Source organism: Lissotriton vulgaris, chromosome 1_2 (assembly GCF_964263255.1).
Source record: "Lissotriton vulgaris chromosome 1_2, aLisVul1.2, whole genome shotgun sequence".
In the NCBI taxonomy this organism is placed as follows: Eukaryota; Metazoa; Chordata; class Amphibia; order Caudata; family Salamandridae; genus Lissotriton; species Lissotriton vulgaris.
Window position 1 is genome coordinate 147109979 of NC_141686.1, and position 17172 is coordinate 147127150.

At 46.1% G+C, this 17172-nt stretch overlaps 1 protein-coding gene across 1 annotated transcript in view; it reads right to left on the reverse strand.

The window, feature by feature from the left end:
- Positions 1-17172, reverse strand: part of LOC147734718 (uncharacterized) — a 329689-nt gene that overhangs the window by 112004 nt on the left and 200513 nt on the right. Inside the window, exon 3 of the mRNA XM_086952477.1 lies at positions 9496-9624. Coding sequence (XP_086808603.1) covers positions 9496-9624 — 129 coding nt within the window. The remainder of the gene's footprint in view (positions 1-9495; positions 9625-17172) is intronic.

The following is a 17172-nucleotide window of genomic DNA, read 5'->3' on the forward strand; positions in this document are numbered from 1 at the left end:
GTTGACGGTGAAAGGCAATGAAATCCCCACAGTGCAGGAAAAGACCTCCTAATATATCTCCTAGGTGTATGCTCGAAGCCACTGATTAAAATGGCAGCTGACCAGACGTGAAGCACAGTCACTATACTGCAGTCATTAACAGGATGAGAAGCGGCGATCCACATGAAGTTCTAACTGTTAACTGATCAAATAAGCAATATTAGGTCAGTTAATGCCCACCATTTTACCTGTGAGAAATAAGAAACTTTCTTATCCACCAACCATCGGGCAATTTAAGTTGGAAAACTCTTAAGAACGCTGGGACATATTATCAAGACAGGAGATAAAATTATTGCCATTTTAGAGGCAGAAAACTGCCGATAAAACGGCGATAATGGGCTTTATAATATGCTCTATAGAATTCCAACTGAAGCCCATGTTAAATGTTCTTCACATTTAACATGGGCTTCAATTGGAATTCCATAGAGCATATTATCAAGGCCATTATTAACGTTGTTTTAGTGGCAGTTTTCTGCCGCTAAAACGGCGATAATTTTATCACCTGTCTTGATGATATGCCCCAAGGCTCTTATAATTAACTTAATTAAGAAAAGGATTTCTTGACACATACTTATGTGTGTCAAACTCAGTTCACTGTGGACCACTCTACATACCAATTCTTGCCACCTTTGATTAAATGTCATGCCACCGTGGTCAACAGCCTGATGGCGAAACTCCCTATGCGGTGGGCAACTTAATTATGGTTATCACTCTTACTACTGTTTTGTCCACATCTCCGTTCTCTGAGAAAACAGGCAAAAAGATGAAAAGAACAGTTAAAACCACAAAAAGTATTTTGCTTTACCCAGTGTCTCTTAGAAGTTCTGGTTTCAGTTACACTTACTCATGCTAAAAAGTAGACATATGGGCATACTCTCAAGGCGCTATTGCCACGGGAACGTCACTTTTATTGACGTTCCCCTGGCGATAGTGTCAGAGCCCTATTGTCCAGGCAGCGTTAACCCACCTATCGTGGCTAAAAGCCACGTTAAGTGGCTTAACGCTTCCTTGAGAATAGGGCCCCTTTAATGCCAAACTTACAGTGAAAGGGGGTGTGCAGTGGGTGTTGCGGTGGGTGTTGCACCCCAACCCCCATTGAGTTTGAGGCTACCGCATATTATCAAGGGCGGCGATAATAGGAGGTAGCACCAAGAATGGGGCTATTACACTAAGCACAACCCTAAGTAGTGGAAAGACTCCTATTCATTTTTGAAATTACAATGAAATTTTATTAGTAGCCCCAGGGACATATGCGGTACCTGGGTATCGTTTCTTATTAGTTGAGTTTTATAGTGTCCCCTGAATTTGGACAAACTGCATTGTCACTGGTTTAAAACCATGTAGACCAAAGTGTGCTCTAGGCTATTACTGCGAAAAATGCATTCCCTATTAATTGCACAGTTTGCCTAAATGTTTTGAAGATAATTATTCTTCCTACAAAATTGTAAGACTAAAGAAGAGATTTTGTTGCCACAAGGGATTGGATATAAGCTCTGTGGATCTAAATTCAAGAAATGTTCTAATATATTAACGCCAAACCTTTTTGGAAATTTCTTAATGACTTATCTAGACCAATGTTAGCTACTAGGTCCAGTTGTGTTTTGCTTTGTTGCTTTGAGCAGCGTGTTCATCTACTGTATATATCAAAATTCACTGTACTATTGGAACCCCTTCCCCTTGATGTGTCATGTTATCTATTTGTTGTTCCTTGGCTAAAGGTCTTCTTTCAGAGTGGGGTGTTGGACCATATATGGATCAGGGTCCAAACGGGATCCCTATGTTCTTCTTCAAAACTGATCCAATGTTTTGCTTCTTCTTACTTACTTATTTTTTTAAACGTATGTAGGCTACATCAACTATGCCAGACTCATGGCACAGTCCTATTCTCGTCTGGCTGTTAACAAAAGGAGAGCCTAGTCACCCAAACATTGATTGAATGAGCACCCTCTTGTACACCACAGCAAATATTGCTAAAATCCTTTTAAGTGAATTACAAGCCTTGGTCGAAGCCAAGGAAATTCACCACCTTTATCAAAAACTGGTTTTGTGCTGTTATAGGAGAAAAAATAATGTCTGTGTTCCACTGCTGAAGACCAGAAGGGCAATTTATAGTTTATAATCCTTATGCAATTGCTGGGTTTATTGATTTTTGCCTCAGCATTCTTTGTAACAAATTGTACCTTACTGGCGAAGAAGCTCTCAAAATATTTTAGCTACATTTTCTTTATGGATATAGTTGATTTTTACATATTTCGGACACTAGAAATTGGGCATGGATCTATTACCTATCTCTTGTACATAATTTATTATTTATTCATTTTTGAGTTTTATATAGCGCTAGCTAAACCCAAGGGTATCAGAGCGCTTTATATATTACTGGATGGTCTGTTTACAAACAACCCGGACGACCGGGCAGCAGTACTACCATTGGTATGGTCTGACCACCAAGCCATTATCTTTAGAATTCGAGCATTACAATCTAACCCCCCCCCCCAGACCAAAGCCCGGTCGTCACTGGGCATACGAGCTTGGAAAAATGCCGATATTCCACATCTTTCAAATCTCCTAAGGACTTCGGTCCCGGAGAGCTCTTGTGATCCCGAAATCTTGTCCACTAACTTTCAGGGCTGGTTACTAAAGGCAGCCAATCAGGTGGCACCTGAGAAATCTCATCGCCCAAATAGAGCTACTCCATCGGCCCAGTGGTTTACAGTGGAATTGCGTCTCCAGCGTCAGTACTGTAGAAGCTTAGAAAGACGCTGGAGAAAGCACTACAGTCCCTCCGCTAAGCAAACTTATAAAGATGCTCTAGCGATCTATAAGAAAGCCATCACCACTCAAAAAAATATATTTTTTACTGGTCAAATTGAACAGGCCCAGAATTCAGCGAGGATGTTATTCCAGGTGGTGAATTCTCTTTCTATCCCACCCACTGGACCCGTAATTGAGCAATCTCAGGAACTCTGTAACTCGTTGGCCACTTTCTTCACCACTAAGGTAATGGACATTTATTCCATTTTCCCACAGCAACCGGCGGCAGATGGACTGATCCATCCTCCCGCTTGGCTGTGACCCATCCTTCTTTTTCTGGTTTCAAGCTAGTGACAGAAGATCAGGTCAGCATACTAGCTGCCAAGATCAAATCGGGTTCTCCGCTTGATCCATGCCCTCCTGATATAATGAATCAACTTCACAATACCATTTCGCAGCCGCTCACCACTATTTGTAATGCCATCTTCAAAACAGGTGTCTACCCAGAGATCTGGAAGAAGGCTATCGTTAAACCTTTGCTCAAAAAGCCTTCCTTAGACCCCACTATTACGGCCAACTACAGACCCATTGCATGCCTTCCCTTTCCCGCTAAAATCGTAGAGGCCATCATGAACCAGCAGCTCTCAGAGTTCATTGAACAACACGAACTCTTGGATGATACGCAGTTCGGCTTCCGGAGGGGACACGGAACGGAGACAGCACTGATATAGGCCTCCGATGAAATTAGAGACATCTTGGATTCGGGAGGAGCAGCAGTGCTTATTCTGTTGGATCTCTCGGCGGCCTTCGACACGGTCGACCATGCCATCTTGGTCGACCGTGTCGCAGCCCTGGGGATTAACCATCTGGCCAAAGATCTCATAGCTTCTTTTCTAGCTAACCGCAAACAGGCAGTTAAATTGGGCAATCATTATTCACCGACTTCTGAACTGCCATGCGGGGTCCCCCAAGGATCCTCGTTAAGTCCTGCGCTCTTTAACATTTATGTCGCAGACTTGGCAAGGGTCATAAAATCTCATGGGATGCGTTTAACTACCTACGCTGATGACACCCAACTTGTGCTGGCGGTGCATAAGAACGGCCCAATGGTGGCAGCTAAGTTTCAGGAGGGGATACTGGAGGTACAAGCATGGATGCATAGTAACTGCCTAAAACTGAACGCGGAGAAAACGGAGGTTATGACCTTTGGTAACATCTCTCCAGAATGGTCCCCGACTTGGTGGCCTACTCTGATGGGTCCTCCTCCGGTCCCAGTCGCAAAGGTCAGGAATCTTGGAGTGATCTTTGATAAACATCTATCTTTTAAACATCATGTAAATAAGGTTGTTTCAGCTGCCTTCTTTACGTTGAAAAAGATTTTAAAAAACTGCTACCGTACTTACCAGCATCAGCTGGAAAAACCCTAATCACCACCTTGGTGTTTTCCTAGCTGGATTACGGAAATGCCCTCTTTTTCAACACTCATAAATATATTCTGAACAAGCTCCAATCTGTTCAAAATATGGCAGCCAGAATCCTTCTCAACATTCCTAGGCTGTCCATCTCGGCAGCTATACGCCATCTTCATTGGCTAAGAGTGGAGAGCAGGATCAAATTTAAAGCCTTATGCATTGCCTATAAGGCCATTCATCATACTGGCCCGAAGTTTCTAAGAGAGGCATTTCAGGTATATACCCCTATAAGGAACCTAAGATCAGCAGCTAGTTGTCTACTATCTGTTCCCCGAACAAGAACCGCCACCTGGGGTGACAGACAATTCCTGGTAGCAACTCCCAGATTGTGGAATTCACTCCCTTCACATATCAAAACCGCCCCTACTCTCATCTGCTTCCGTAGGGCCTTGAAGACTTGGCTCTTCAACCAATAAGTTTGCGTACTGATCACTGTATCCTAGAGTATCTTACTGCGCCTAGACACCCTTGGGTATTAGCTGTGCATTAAAAAATCCCATAAATAAATAAATAAATAAATAAATATATTATGTGAATAAGCTTACTCGAACTACATGTGAGGATGCGGTGGTCAAAACAGTCAACAAAAGAGAATAGAACAATAGATCATTAAGGAAGTCAAATCAGTCACAAGAGTATATAACAATGCAGCAAACAGGTAACAGTCTTAGTGATAGATAGGAGACTAAGCGAGTTATTAGATCGCAATGAGGCATCCTGACAATGAGGGTTGTAAATTTGGGATGTATTAACTCAGAAAGTGAGCGTGTTGAAGTAGTTGTTAAGCAGCACCGATTTGAGGTCTTGTTTGAAGCAGAAAAAGGAGGGGTTGCAGCGGAGATCCTTAGGTAGTGAGTTCCAGATCTTAGGAGTGTTTCATGAGAAAGAGCAAGCCTGGGGTGATTTCTTCTTCATCTTTGGAGGTATGAGTAGAAGTGAGTAGGAGCTTCTCAGTGCCCGGCCTCTTCCTGTTCTCAATAGTTTGGCATCTAGGTATTTGGGTTTTCTCCGTATGAATGGTTTTGTGAGTGATACAAGCTGTCTTGAAGATGCATCTTTCTTCAATGGGAAGCCATTTGAGACTTGAGGCCTGGTGAGATGTGATCAAATCGCTTTATTCCTGTGAGTAGTCTGGCAGCCACATTGAGGGTTGCACTTAGGGGCGCAAGGTGACTTTTAGGGGTTCCAGTGATGATGGCGTTACCGTAGTCAAGTATCGAGAGGACTAGTGATTGATCTACTATCTTAAGGTCGTTGGGGGAATAAAGAGTTTGATCTCTTTAAATGCTTTAGTGTGTAGAGTGCTCCTTTGACTGAGTTGTTAATGTGGTGATACCCAGGCACTTTACAGAGACCGAAAGTGGGAGAGAACTATTTAGTGCGTCCAAATTCTTGATCCAATCTTGGATAGGCTGACTGACACATCATGATTGGAGATATGAATTTAACAAAAATGGTCTGCATTTTTATTAGGTGGTGTGAATACATGCAGAGAAAGAGAAATGTATTGAAAATGGATACTGTGTTTTTTTGGGTTGGGATGGCTAACGGAAGGTATTCACTAACCAGATATTGTGTATAATGACTCAGTTGTTGAGAATATGTTGTTGATTAAGGTATGATTAGTAAATAAGGATGTGTATTTATGGTGCTTTAATTAATTGCATGGCAGACCTAGTCCTTTAGACCGCATATTGACCATATTCCTGCCTACGTTAGGACTGTGCAATCGCCATAGTTCCCAGACCTTCAAATGAATCTGAGGAACCACGAAATGTACTGATGGGTTATCTGATGTCCTATTACCATCAACCTCCAAATGAGGCCAATGTTCAAGCATTTGTATTTTTTTCGAACTTTCTTTTCGTTTGAACTGTTCGCATTTTAGAAATGCAGAAAATATTTTTTCACCGCTGTTTACATTTGTTTGTTTTATCAGTAAGACAATGGAGTAATGTACTTTATTTAGTGTCTAATTTAATGTATGGCTTACCAGCCACCGAATTGCGTGCTCCAGCTTTCAATATGGGATCACTTTTACTGAAAATGCAATGCCAATCAGGCCACCTTGTCAGATGGTACCCCTTGGTATAAGCCTAGCACTGAATAGGGTGATACCTTCCAACACTGTGCAGCTGGCAGCATTATGCAGTTGGCATCATTGTGGCGCTTTAAGGCTGGCAAGAGTTTTTATTTAAAAAAATCTAGCCCTGACCCTTTAGACCTGGGAAATTATTACCCTATTTCGTTGCTCTCTGGAGTTAGTAAAATTACTGAAAATTTTAACTTAATATTATCATCACACCTGGAGACCCATAATCTAATCTTCTCCATCGGACTCAGACCGGTTTCCGCCCATTACAGGGAACAGAGACAGTCCTTCTCTCTGTGGTGGAAGAGTCAAGAAGGATAATTGACGCTGGTGGCACAGCGGTGGTCCTCCTTTTGTACCTTAGCGTGGTCTTTGATACCGCAAACCTTCAGATTCTGATCCACAGGCTCGGTAAATCAGGTATCACTGGAATTGTCCCGGCTTGCTTAAAAGTCTTTTCTGAACAATAGATCCTTCCAAGTTTTTGACAAGGAAGTCTCGTCCAAGTGGATATTCCTCCATTGTGGAGTGCTAGAGGGATCTTCTTTAAGTCCAACTTTGTTTAATGTCTATACCCGCACTCTTGCGGAGGTAGTTTTACCCTTGGGATTCCATATAGTCACCTATGTGGATGATACGCAACTGGTGATTGGGCTCAATAAAGCGGAAAGCTCTCCTTCCTGCCTTCATCTTTGCATGTAAGAAATTGCAAGATGGATGAGTGACTCCTTCCTAAAATTGAATGGGGGAAAGAGTGAAATCATGATTTTGGGTAACCACTCTCCCCATGATTTGACTGAAATCTGGCCTATGTCCATGGGTTCAGTCCCCATCCCTAAAACTCAGCTAAAAAGTCTGGGTTTTGGATGGACCATGAACTTACATTTAAATCTCAGGCCTGGAAGATATCCGCTTCACGTTACTGGATCCTCAAAATGATCCGGAAAGTCCTTCCCCTTCTCCCTTTCCAGGCCAGAAAAATAATGGTCCAAGCGCTGGTGCTATCCAGACTGGATTATGCCAATGCCCTTTATTTGTGCTCCTCTGCTGCTACTCTTTCCAAATTACAGACAACTCAAAACCGGGCAGCAAGACTTCTTTAAGGCATTCCTAACCATCGCTTGGCTAAACCTGCCCTTAAATCACTCCACTGGCTGCCAGTCCAGGAGAGAGTTAAGTTCAAAGCCTTGTGTATCGCTCATAAGTCTATGTTTAAAACCGGGCCCTCTATTCCTCAGGGTATCATACAGCCTTATGAGCCCAATAGATCCCTTCGCTCCAAAACTAAGAACTCGGCCTTCATTCCTAGAACTAGGAAGGCAAGAAGCAGAGGTCGATAAGTCACATTTAATTCTGCCAGACTCTGGAACTCCCTTCCTCTCCACCTCCGCACAGAAAACTATCACCTTCCTTTCGTAGATCGCTGAAAACATTTCTCTTTCCAAACTGATTAACACCTCTCTATTGTCACGGTAAGCGCTGGGATGCCTGCGGGTAGCCATGCGCTATATAAATGCTCCTACAAATACAATTACAATTACAGTGTCATCAGCCAGCTGACGCATGTAGGTTCGCCTGACTCTGAATGAAGTGGGTGAATTGCAAGTGACGGGATGGGAAATGTGCTTATTTTTGGCAGGTTTGCTGTTATAGATCCCGTCTAAGGGCCTCATTTACACGCTCATTGTGCAACCGGTGCATACTTTTTTTGATGCACCGGCAGCGCAATGGGATGGGAAACAACACTTACAACGCAACTTTTACAACGCACTACCTTTACAACAAAACTTTTACAACGCAACATCCATTACAACGCATGCCATTACAACGCAACCATTACAATGCATGTAACTACAACGCATACCACTACAAAGCATGTCATTACAACGCAGTCATTACAACGCATACCATTACAATGCATACCTACACCATCCAACACTTACCCTACTGTTGCACCCCCTGGAGTTAGAATATTAATTTTTTACCCCTACACTATCCAATACTTACCCTACTGTTGCACCCCCTGGAGTTAGAATAGTAATTTTTACCCCTACACTATCCAAGACTTACCCTACTGTTGCACCCCCTGGAGTTAGAATAGTAATTTTTACCCCTACACTATCCAATACCTACCATACATGCAATGTAATGGTATGCGTTGTAATGGTATGCGTTGTAAATGTAGTATGCGTTGTAGTGGTATGCGTTGTAAAGGTAGTTTCAAAGAATTCTTTGTAATGGCATGCGTTGTAATGGAATGCGTTGTAATGAATGTTGCGGTGTAAAAAATGTGTTGTAAAGGTATGCGTTGTAACGACATACATCCCAATGGGATTGCCGTATTTATAAGGCCACCTAAAGTCACCCTGCATTCCTTTTCATGGCCTTGTAAATACGGGTCCCATTTACGCATTACTCTGTATGAAAAGGGCCTTCCTGTGGGTGTTCCCACACAACATCCATTGAACTTGATGCATTTGTAAAGATGGGAATGCGTAAGAATCTTAAGCCTCCCCTGGGGAGATGTAGAAATGGCACAAGAAGGAGAAATACTTTTATTTCTCCTCATTTCTTCCTCTGACTAAGCGTGCTGCATCATGCAGCACAGACAGTAAGAGGATAATGCCATCAATGATTGTTTTTGTGCAGGAGGAGGGCCCTTCCTGCTCAAAAACAACCATCCCTGCAACGCAAGCACCCTTGTCACATGAAGCAAGGGTCTATGCTTTGACGCACGGCTGCTGTGTGTGCGCCGGCACAGGGCAGAAGGACAGATATGTGCCGTATCTTGTAGATACAGCGCATTCATGGCCTTTCATTTTGATGGAGGGCATTGCATCAGGAAGGCTTGTTGGTCCTCTGTGCATCAAAATATTGTACATGAGGGCTTCAATGACGCCCTTGAAATAATCCTTTAACATGAAGTTAGGGAACTTGATGAGTCTACCACTGGACAAGGTACAATAACCTGCTCACTGTTCTTCCCAGCTGGATAATTATGCATAGATCTAGGAAGGAACCTGATGAGAAGGAGAGGTGTACATCGGACATAGTTCCAATAGAAATTATGATGGGAAAACATTAAGCATGAATAATTGTCTATACATGCTTTGTAGTTGAGCTATTGTTCCAATTACTTACCATCACTTCGCTGCTCTTAGTTAAAGCTTCATATCCGCTGGGGTCCAGTCCGATTCTAGCCGGGTCGGTACAAATGCCATGGAGGTGAAAAACTCCATATTGTGCGCGGCCTTTTGCCCACTGAAGAACCTACAAAACACACTTAAATGAATATTGCACATTGGATCCAGGAATTATAGCAATGTCAAGTATAATCACAGTGAAACGCATAATGCCAAAACACAAGATGCTTAAAACTACGAACCTCACTTTTGAGGTTTTGGTGTTGGGCAGTGCCACAAGGAATCTTGCTGCACTGCCCTGCATCAAAAGAAAAGGGCAGGAATTTGCCATATATATGAGATATGGCGCATTCCTGTCCTTTTCCCCTGGGCAGGAGCACAATGGGGCTGCCATGCGCCAATGCCCCCTTGGGCACCCTTGGGCCATGATGCAAGGGTGCCCGCGTTGTACGGGTAATTGCTTTAGTGCAGTAAGGAGAACCGGAGAACCTTGCTGAACAAAAGCAATCACAGGACATGTTTACCTCTTTCTATGTGTGCTGCAGCAAGCAGCACACATAAAAAGAGGAAAAAACAAGGAGAAATAAGGATATTTCTCCTCCTGGCGCCTCCCTAACGCCAACTCTGGGGTGGTGTTAGAATCTGACGCATTCCCAGGTTTACGATTCCTCGCACATCTGGGACTGCTTCAGATTCCATGGGTGTTGCGTGGTAACACCCACAGCAACTCCTTTGGAACGCCCCTTTCACGCAGTGTTCTGGTGAAAGGGGAACATATTTAAAAGAGTTTAAAGAAGATGTGCAGTTCCTGTGTGGACGTGGGGGGAAGACAGGTCTTTCTTCATGATGCCCTCACACACCCGAGAGGTATCATGCTTCATCATAGGGCGGTTGCCCCTTGTCAGGCCGGCGCTGCAATGCCTGACTTGCTCCCGAAACCGGGGCTCTTGTCTGGGTTCTTTTGAAGAAGCAGCCGTAAGGTGCGTGCAGGTGTGTGGGCTGAGTAGTGCTCTGTGAGGTGAGAAAATTGATAAAATAGGTGTGGGGCAGTCCTCCTAAATCAAACTTTAATAAAGAGGTAGCCTCAGCCTAATTAAAAGCCAGTGTGTACCCCTGGGTGGAAGATGATGTTCCTAGGGGGTGGTCTATATGTGAACGGTCGACATGTTTGGTGCCTAGTCTTGCCCCTAATGGGTCAATTGGCACTTCTTCAGAACCAAAATAAAGAAAGTCTGTGAAATAAGTGCACCACTGCCTGGTATTTGTAAAAAATTACGAGCTCTGGAGCTAGGGTAGGAGGACGGCAAGTTGCTTCCCACCACCTGTTTTCGGAGCAACCAGGTGCTCCAGATATCCCCGTCAGCCGTTTGACGTTGTATTAGGGGTCTACTATATTCCCCAGTACATGTCAACAAGGGCATATCTACCGCTTCTGGTAATTTCTACTAAAATTTACAAATACCAGGTGGTGGTGCACTTATTTCACTGATTTTCTTTATTTTGGTCCTGAAGAAGTGCCAGTAGACCCGTTAGGTTCAAGACTAGGCACAAAACATGTCAACCTTACACATATAGACCACCCTCTATGATGAAGCATGACACCTCTCGAGGTGTGTGAGGGCATCATGAAGAAATACCTTGTTCCCCCCAGGTCCACACAGGAACTGCACATCTTCTTTAAACTGTAGCCTCGCTCGGGAGCTTATATGCAGGACTTCATAACCTAGCTCTCTGTCCCCACTTTTTTTTATAAACTTATTTACAAGGCCATGAAAAGGCATGCAAGTGCATTTGCGTGGCCTTGTAAATATGCGGCCGCACATTGAGTCACCGGAGCGTCAAAAAAGTGATGCTCCGGTGGTGCAAAAGTGCCACTAGTGGCCTCGTAAATGAGGTCCACCATATTTTGTTGAGCAAGAGAAGGAAGTCTGCGAGCATGATCTATGTAACTACCTTAATGAAAGTGATTATAGTACAGTTCAGATAATTAGGCCCTTGTGTAATGCTCTGATGCATTGATATACGCTGCATTCATTACTGCTCCCTGACTGCACTATTATAGCATAAAGAAGCAGGCAGACAGAAGATCATTTGAACGCATTCAAAGTGTCTGGAGTGCAGAAGGGCAGGCAAAGAAATTCAGTCTTCACCAACATCATTTGGTTCACTACACGTGAAGCGGTTGCTCCTGCCCACCTCCTACAAGCGCCTCTGTGGTATCGTTCTTGCTGCATAGCCTCTGGCTTTTATTCACTATTTGGCCTCCCATTCCTATTTAGCACCCAGCTCCCTGCGTAGCGCTCCGCATTTGCGTAGCTATTTAATCTCATTCATTTCCTACGAGCATCGCGCTGCTGGCTGCCGATTACCATTTCTGGACTTAAGTATTGCGTTTGTTGACTTATGTGCTTAGCGCTGCTGCTGGAATCCTCGCTTGTGATTATTTACTTGTTGCTTGACCTCCCATAGCGTACTGCTGTTGTATTTGTGCCCTCCATTTTGTTGTGCCTGCAGACCGTCCCTCCCACTTCGCTAACGCCTCCCAGCTACCCCTCCCACCCACGAAGCACTAGGACCGACTCGGCTGAAGAGCCCCTGTGACCAGCTGCACTACACGTGAAGCGGTTGCTCCTGCCCACCTCCTACAAGCGCCTCTGTGGTATCGTTCTTGCTGCATAGCCTCTGGCTTTTATTCACTATTTGGCCTCCCATTCCTATTTAGCACCCAGCTCCCTGCGTAGCGCTCCGCATTTGCGTAGCTATTTAATCTCATTCATTTCCTACGAGCATCGCGCTGCTGGCTGCCGATTACCATTTCTGGACTTAAGTATTGCGTTTGTTGACTTATGTGCTTAGCGCTGCTGCTGGAATCCTCGCTTGTGATTATTTACTTATTGCTTGACCTCCCATAGCGTCCTGCTGTTGTATTTGTGCCCTCCATTTTGTTGTGCCTGCAGACCGTCCCTCCCACTTCGCTAACGCCTCCCAGCTACCCCTCCCATGCTCCGCCCCCTCCACCATCCATTTATGGCCAATGCCCCCACGCGCAGCGTCCACGCGCTACGTACACGCCGAAGGTGCGCCTAAGGTAAGCCCGTCTACGCCCGTCCGCGCCTGTTCCGCGCCCAGCGCCAGACCCCCTGCCCCTCGCGCTGCCCAGCCCTCCCGCATTACCTACGATGCCGCCACCCTCCTAGCCCTCAACCCCGGTCACGCCCCCAACTGCGTCCAAGCCGCTCCTTGACAAACCCATGGACCTTTCTCCTGCTACTCCTGCAAATTCAGCGGCACCGACAACATCTCCGCTACGACCACACCACAGACTCCCGACCCCAACCACCTACAATGCATCCTTCTCAACACCCGCTCGGTCCACAGACACGCCATTGACCTATGGAATCTACTAGACACCATCTCTCCAGACGTCGCCTTCCTAACAGAAACATGGATGAACGCTTCCTCCGCCCCAGACATCACTATTGCCATCCCTGAAGATTATAAGATCACACGCAAGGATCGTACCGGCCACACAGGAGGAGGAATCGCTATCGTCCATAAAAAATCAATCCGCATCTCAACCAGCTCTGATGCCAACCTCGCCAACTCCGAACACCTTCACTTCCAGATCCACATCGACCCCAAAACCACACTCAGAGGCACCCTCCTCTACAGACCACCAGGACCCCGCGCAAAATTCAGTGAAGACATCACGGACTTCATCACTCCACACGTGCTCCCCTCCAAAGAATACATCCTTCTGGGAGACCTCAACTTTCACCTTGAAAAGATCAACGACCGCAACACCACCACCCTCCTGGACAACCTCGCCAACCTCGGACTTAAACAACTGGTCACTTCCCCCACCCACATCGCAGGTCACACACTCGACCCCATCTTCACCTCCAGCAATCATGTCTCCGTCAGCCACACTACGGATCTCCTTTGGACTGACCACAGCTGCGTCCACTTCACCTACAACAAGCCCAAACCCACCAACCACCTCCAACCAACTCTGCAAAGACACTGGAACAAAATCACCACCGACCAGATCTCCTCATCGCTCCTTCTAAACACCCCAGCCCACTCCTCGGACCCAAACCTAGCCGCCGCCAACTTCACCATATGGTTATCCAACACCGCCGACACCTTAGCACCACTGAAAAAACGTCAAAGCAAACCTGGCAACAAGAAGGCCTCATGGTTCAACGATGATCTTAAGAAGTCCAAGAAACTCTGCCGTACCCTTGAAAAAGCTTGGAAAAAAGATCCAACCACCAGCACCAAGGACGCCTTCAAAAACGCCACCCGCACTCACCACCAACTAATCCGAAAGGCCAAGAAAACAGCATTCAAGGATCGACTTGACAACAACGCCCACAACAGCAAGGAACTTTTCAACATCGTCAAGGAGTTCTCCAATCCCTCGGCCAACTCCAACAACATCACCCCCTCTCAAGTCCTCTGCGACTCCCTAGCCTCATTCTTCCACAACAAGATTGCAGACATCCACAACAGCTTCGACAACCAACCCGGAGTCCAACCCACCCAACCACATGCTGAACACTCTCCCCCCGCGAACACCCTTAACGACTGGAACCCAATCTCCACTGAGGACACCATCCGCCTGATGAACTCCATCCACTCAGGATCCCCCACAGACCCATGCCCTCACCACATCTTCAACAAAGCAGACTCCGTCATAGCACCGCACCTCCGAGACGTCATCAACTGCTCCTTCAACTCCGCCACCTTCCCGGAAAATTGGAAACACGCTGAACTCACCGCCCTTCTGAAAAAACCCACAGCGGACCCCACCAAACTCAAAAATTACCGCCCCATTTCGCTCCTTCCATTCCCGGCCAAAGTAATCGAGAAAGCTGTCAACAACCAGCTCGCCGCTTTCCTCGAAGCCAACAAATCCCTCGACTCCTCACAATTTGGCTTCCGAGCAAAACACAGCACTGAGACCGCCCTCATCGCAGCAACAGACGACATTCGAACTCTCCTGGACAACGGAGACACAGTCGCCCTCATCCTCCTCGACCTCTCTGCAGCATTCGACACAGTCTGCCACAGCACCCTTTTACAACGCCTCAGCAACATCGGAATACAAGGAAAAGCACTTGAATGGATCACCTCGTTCCTCACCGGAAGAACCCAGAGAGTCCGCCTTCCACCATTCAAGTCCGAGGCCACCGAAGTCATCTGTGGCGTACCACAAGGATCCTCACTCAGCCCCACCCTCTTCAACGTATACATGAGCCCCCTCGCGGCCATCGCCCGCCAACACAACCTCAACATCATCTCTTACGCGGATGACACTCAACTAATCCTTTCTCTCACCAAGGACCCCAGCACCGCCAAAACTAACCTACACGAAGGAATGAAAGAAGTTGCTGAATGGATGAAACACAGCCGTCTGAAACTGAACTCAGATAAAACAGAAGTCCTCATCCTAGGTACATCCCCCTCTGCATGGGACGACTCCTGGTGGCCGGAAGCCCTTGGAAAAGCACCCATCCCGACAGACCACGCACGGAACCTAGGCGTTATCCTGGATTCCTCACTTTCAATGAACAGACAAGTCAGCGCCGTATCCTCATCCTGCTTCAACATTCTTCGCATGCTCAAAAAAACATTCCGCTGGATCCCCACCGAAACCAGGAAAACAGTCACCCATGCTCTGGTCACGAGCCGACTGGACTACGGAAACACCCTCTACGCAGGTACTACCGCTAAACTCCAGAAGAAACTCCAACGAATCCAAAACGCATCAGCCAGAATCATATTAGACATCCCACGCAACGAACACATCTCTGGTCACCTGAAAGACCTCCACTGGCTACCCGTCAACAAGAGAATCACTTTCCGACTGCTAACCCACGCACACAAATCACTCTACGACATCGGACCAGAATGCCTCAACTCACGACTGTCCTTCTACACCCCCTCCCGCCAACTACATTCTTCCAGCCAAGCCCTCGCCACTGTACCCCGCATCAACAAGACCACCATGGGAGGTAGATCCTTCTCATACCTGGCTGCTAAAACATGGAACTCACTCCCCACTTACCTTCGCCTTACCCAGAACCACCTAGCATTCAGAAAGCAACTTAAAACGTGGATATTTGACAAGTAATCCTCCTCCCCTTCCTTAGCGCCTTGAGACCCTCTGGGTATGTAGTGCGCTATATAAATTCTCTGACTTGACTTGACTTGACCTTTTGCATATCTAATAACAATTATTTATCGCATGTGACCCTTTGAGTGAAGAGTGAAATGTCAATCCCTGGCCAGAAAATATTTCATAGTGGAATGGTGTATGAATATGCATAACAATGCTGGAACTTATCTTGGCGTGGAACATCCTATTGTCCAAAAATATGTGACTCGTACATGACCTGTGGTACATCGAAATGTTCTCCCTTAAGGTGCATCACAATTTGCTATCACGGTGTACCTCCCTGTCAACGCTGCGGCACATTGCCCAGTTAGGAGTGGCCCGTGCAGGTAAGAGCGGTATGGCGTGGTGGGGGGAGGACTCTACAGACAACAAGGGGGGAAATAATATATTTATTTAATTTTCCAGCATCATTGTCTGTCGAGTCCCCCCCCACCCTGCCCCCACCGCTCTTACCTGCACGGGCCGCTCCTTTGCCCAGTGACCCCTGTGCCGCTGACATGTACTCCAACACCGTTCCTCTGATTCCCACTGCTTCGGGCCGGACTGGCTACACCGGGCTTCAGGTGTTTCCCCGGGAGGCTGGAAGTGCGGGGGCAGTTATGCAGCTGTGGGGCCTGTTTGTTTGTTAATGGGGGCCTGTTTGGCTTTGGTGTTACAATATCAGCCCCCAGTAACATAAGCAGCAGTGCTTCACACCAGCTCTTAACCCCCCAACTCCTCCTCCCCTTGAGGGGGAGAGGGAGGGCTGGTCCTACAAAAGTTCCAGGGATGCTGTGGGTTTCCAGTCTGGCGCTGCAATGCTCTCCTGTGTCACACCGCCCAGTGCTCTCCTAAGGGACATCACCAAGTACTCACTTTCTCCTAATGATGATGCAGGCGATGGAATCTGTGGATTAAAATCAATATCCAGAGAAGCAGTAAGCGACATTCGTAGGCATTGGGAGATGGGTGAGGCAATATTCCTTAGTGGCGGTAGGTGTCTTCATTAGGACACACAATAGTGTAGCACAGACAATGCCATGGCTGGTGAAAGAAAGTTTGTATGTGCGCAACATATTTGGCTGGTTACTTTCACCAGGGGATAACCTGTGTTAACTTTGTTTCATCAGTGAAAAAATACTCTCTTCGCAAATCCCCCTCCTCAATGACAACGGGTCTATGGTGGCCTTTTCAAAGTCCACCACAGCAAAATGGTCAAATAAAGAAAAACAGGAGAAAGTTCTCACAGAGCCCATGAACTGAAAGTGGGCTTTAACCAGATGCATTTAGCTCTGAAGAATAGCAATGCTGACAGTCTGATCTATTATAATAAATGGGTGACCCAAATAAAAGTCTTCGGACCTGGGTGTCAAATGATACAGAAAACATTGGTCCTGGAATTTTCTTCACACATAAATTCCTTTTGTAGATGATTATCATTCAATAAAGACTTAAGAGCCTACAAAAAGTCAGCTCACGGTTACATGGAGCCAAATTAGTTAAGGTACTCAG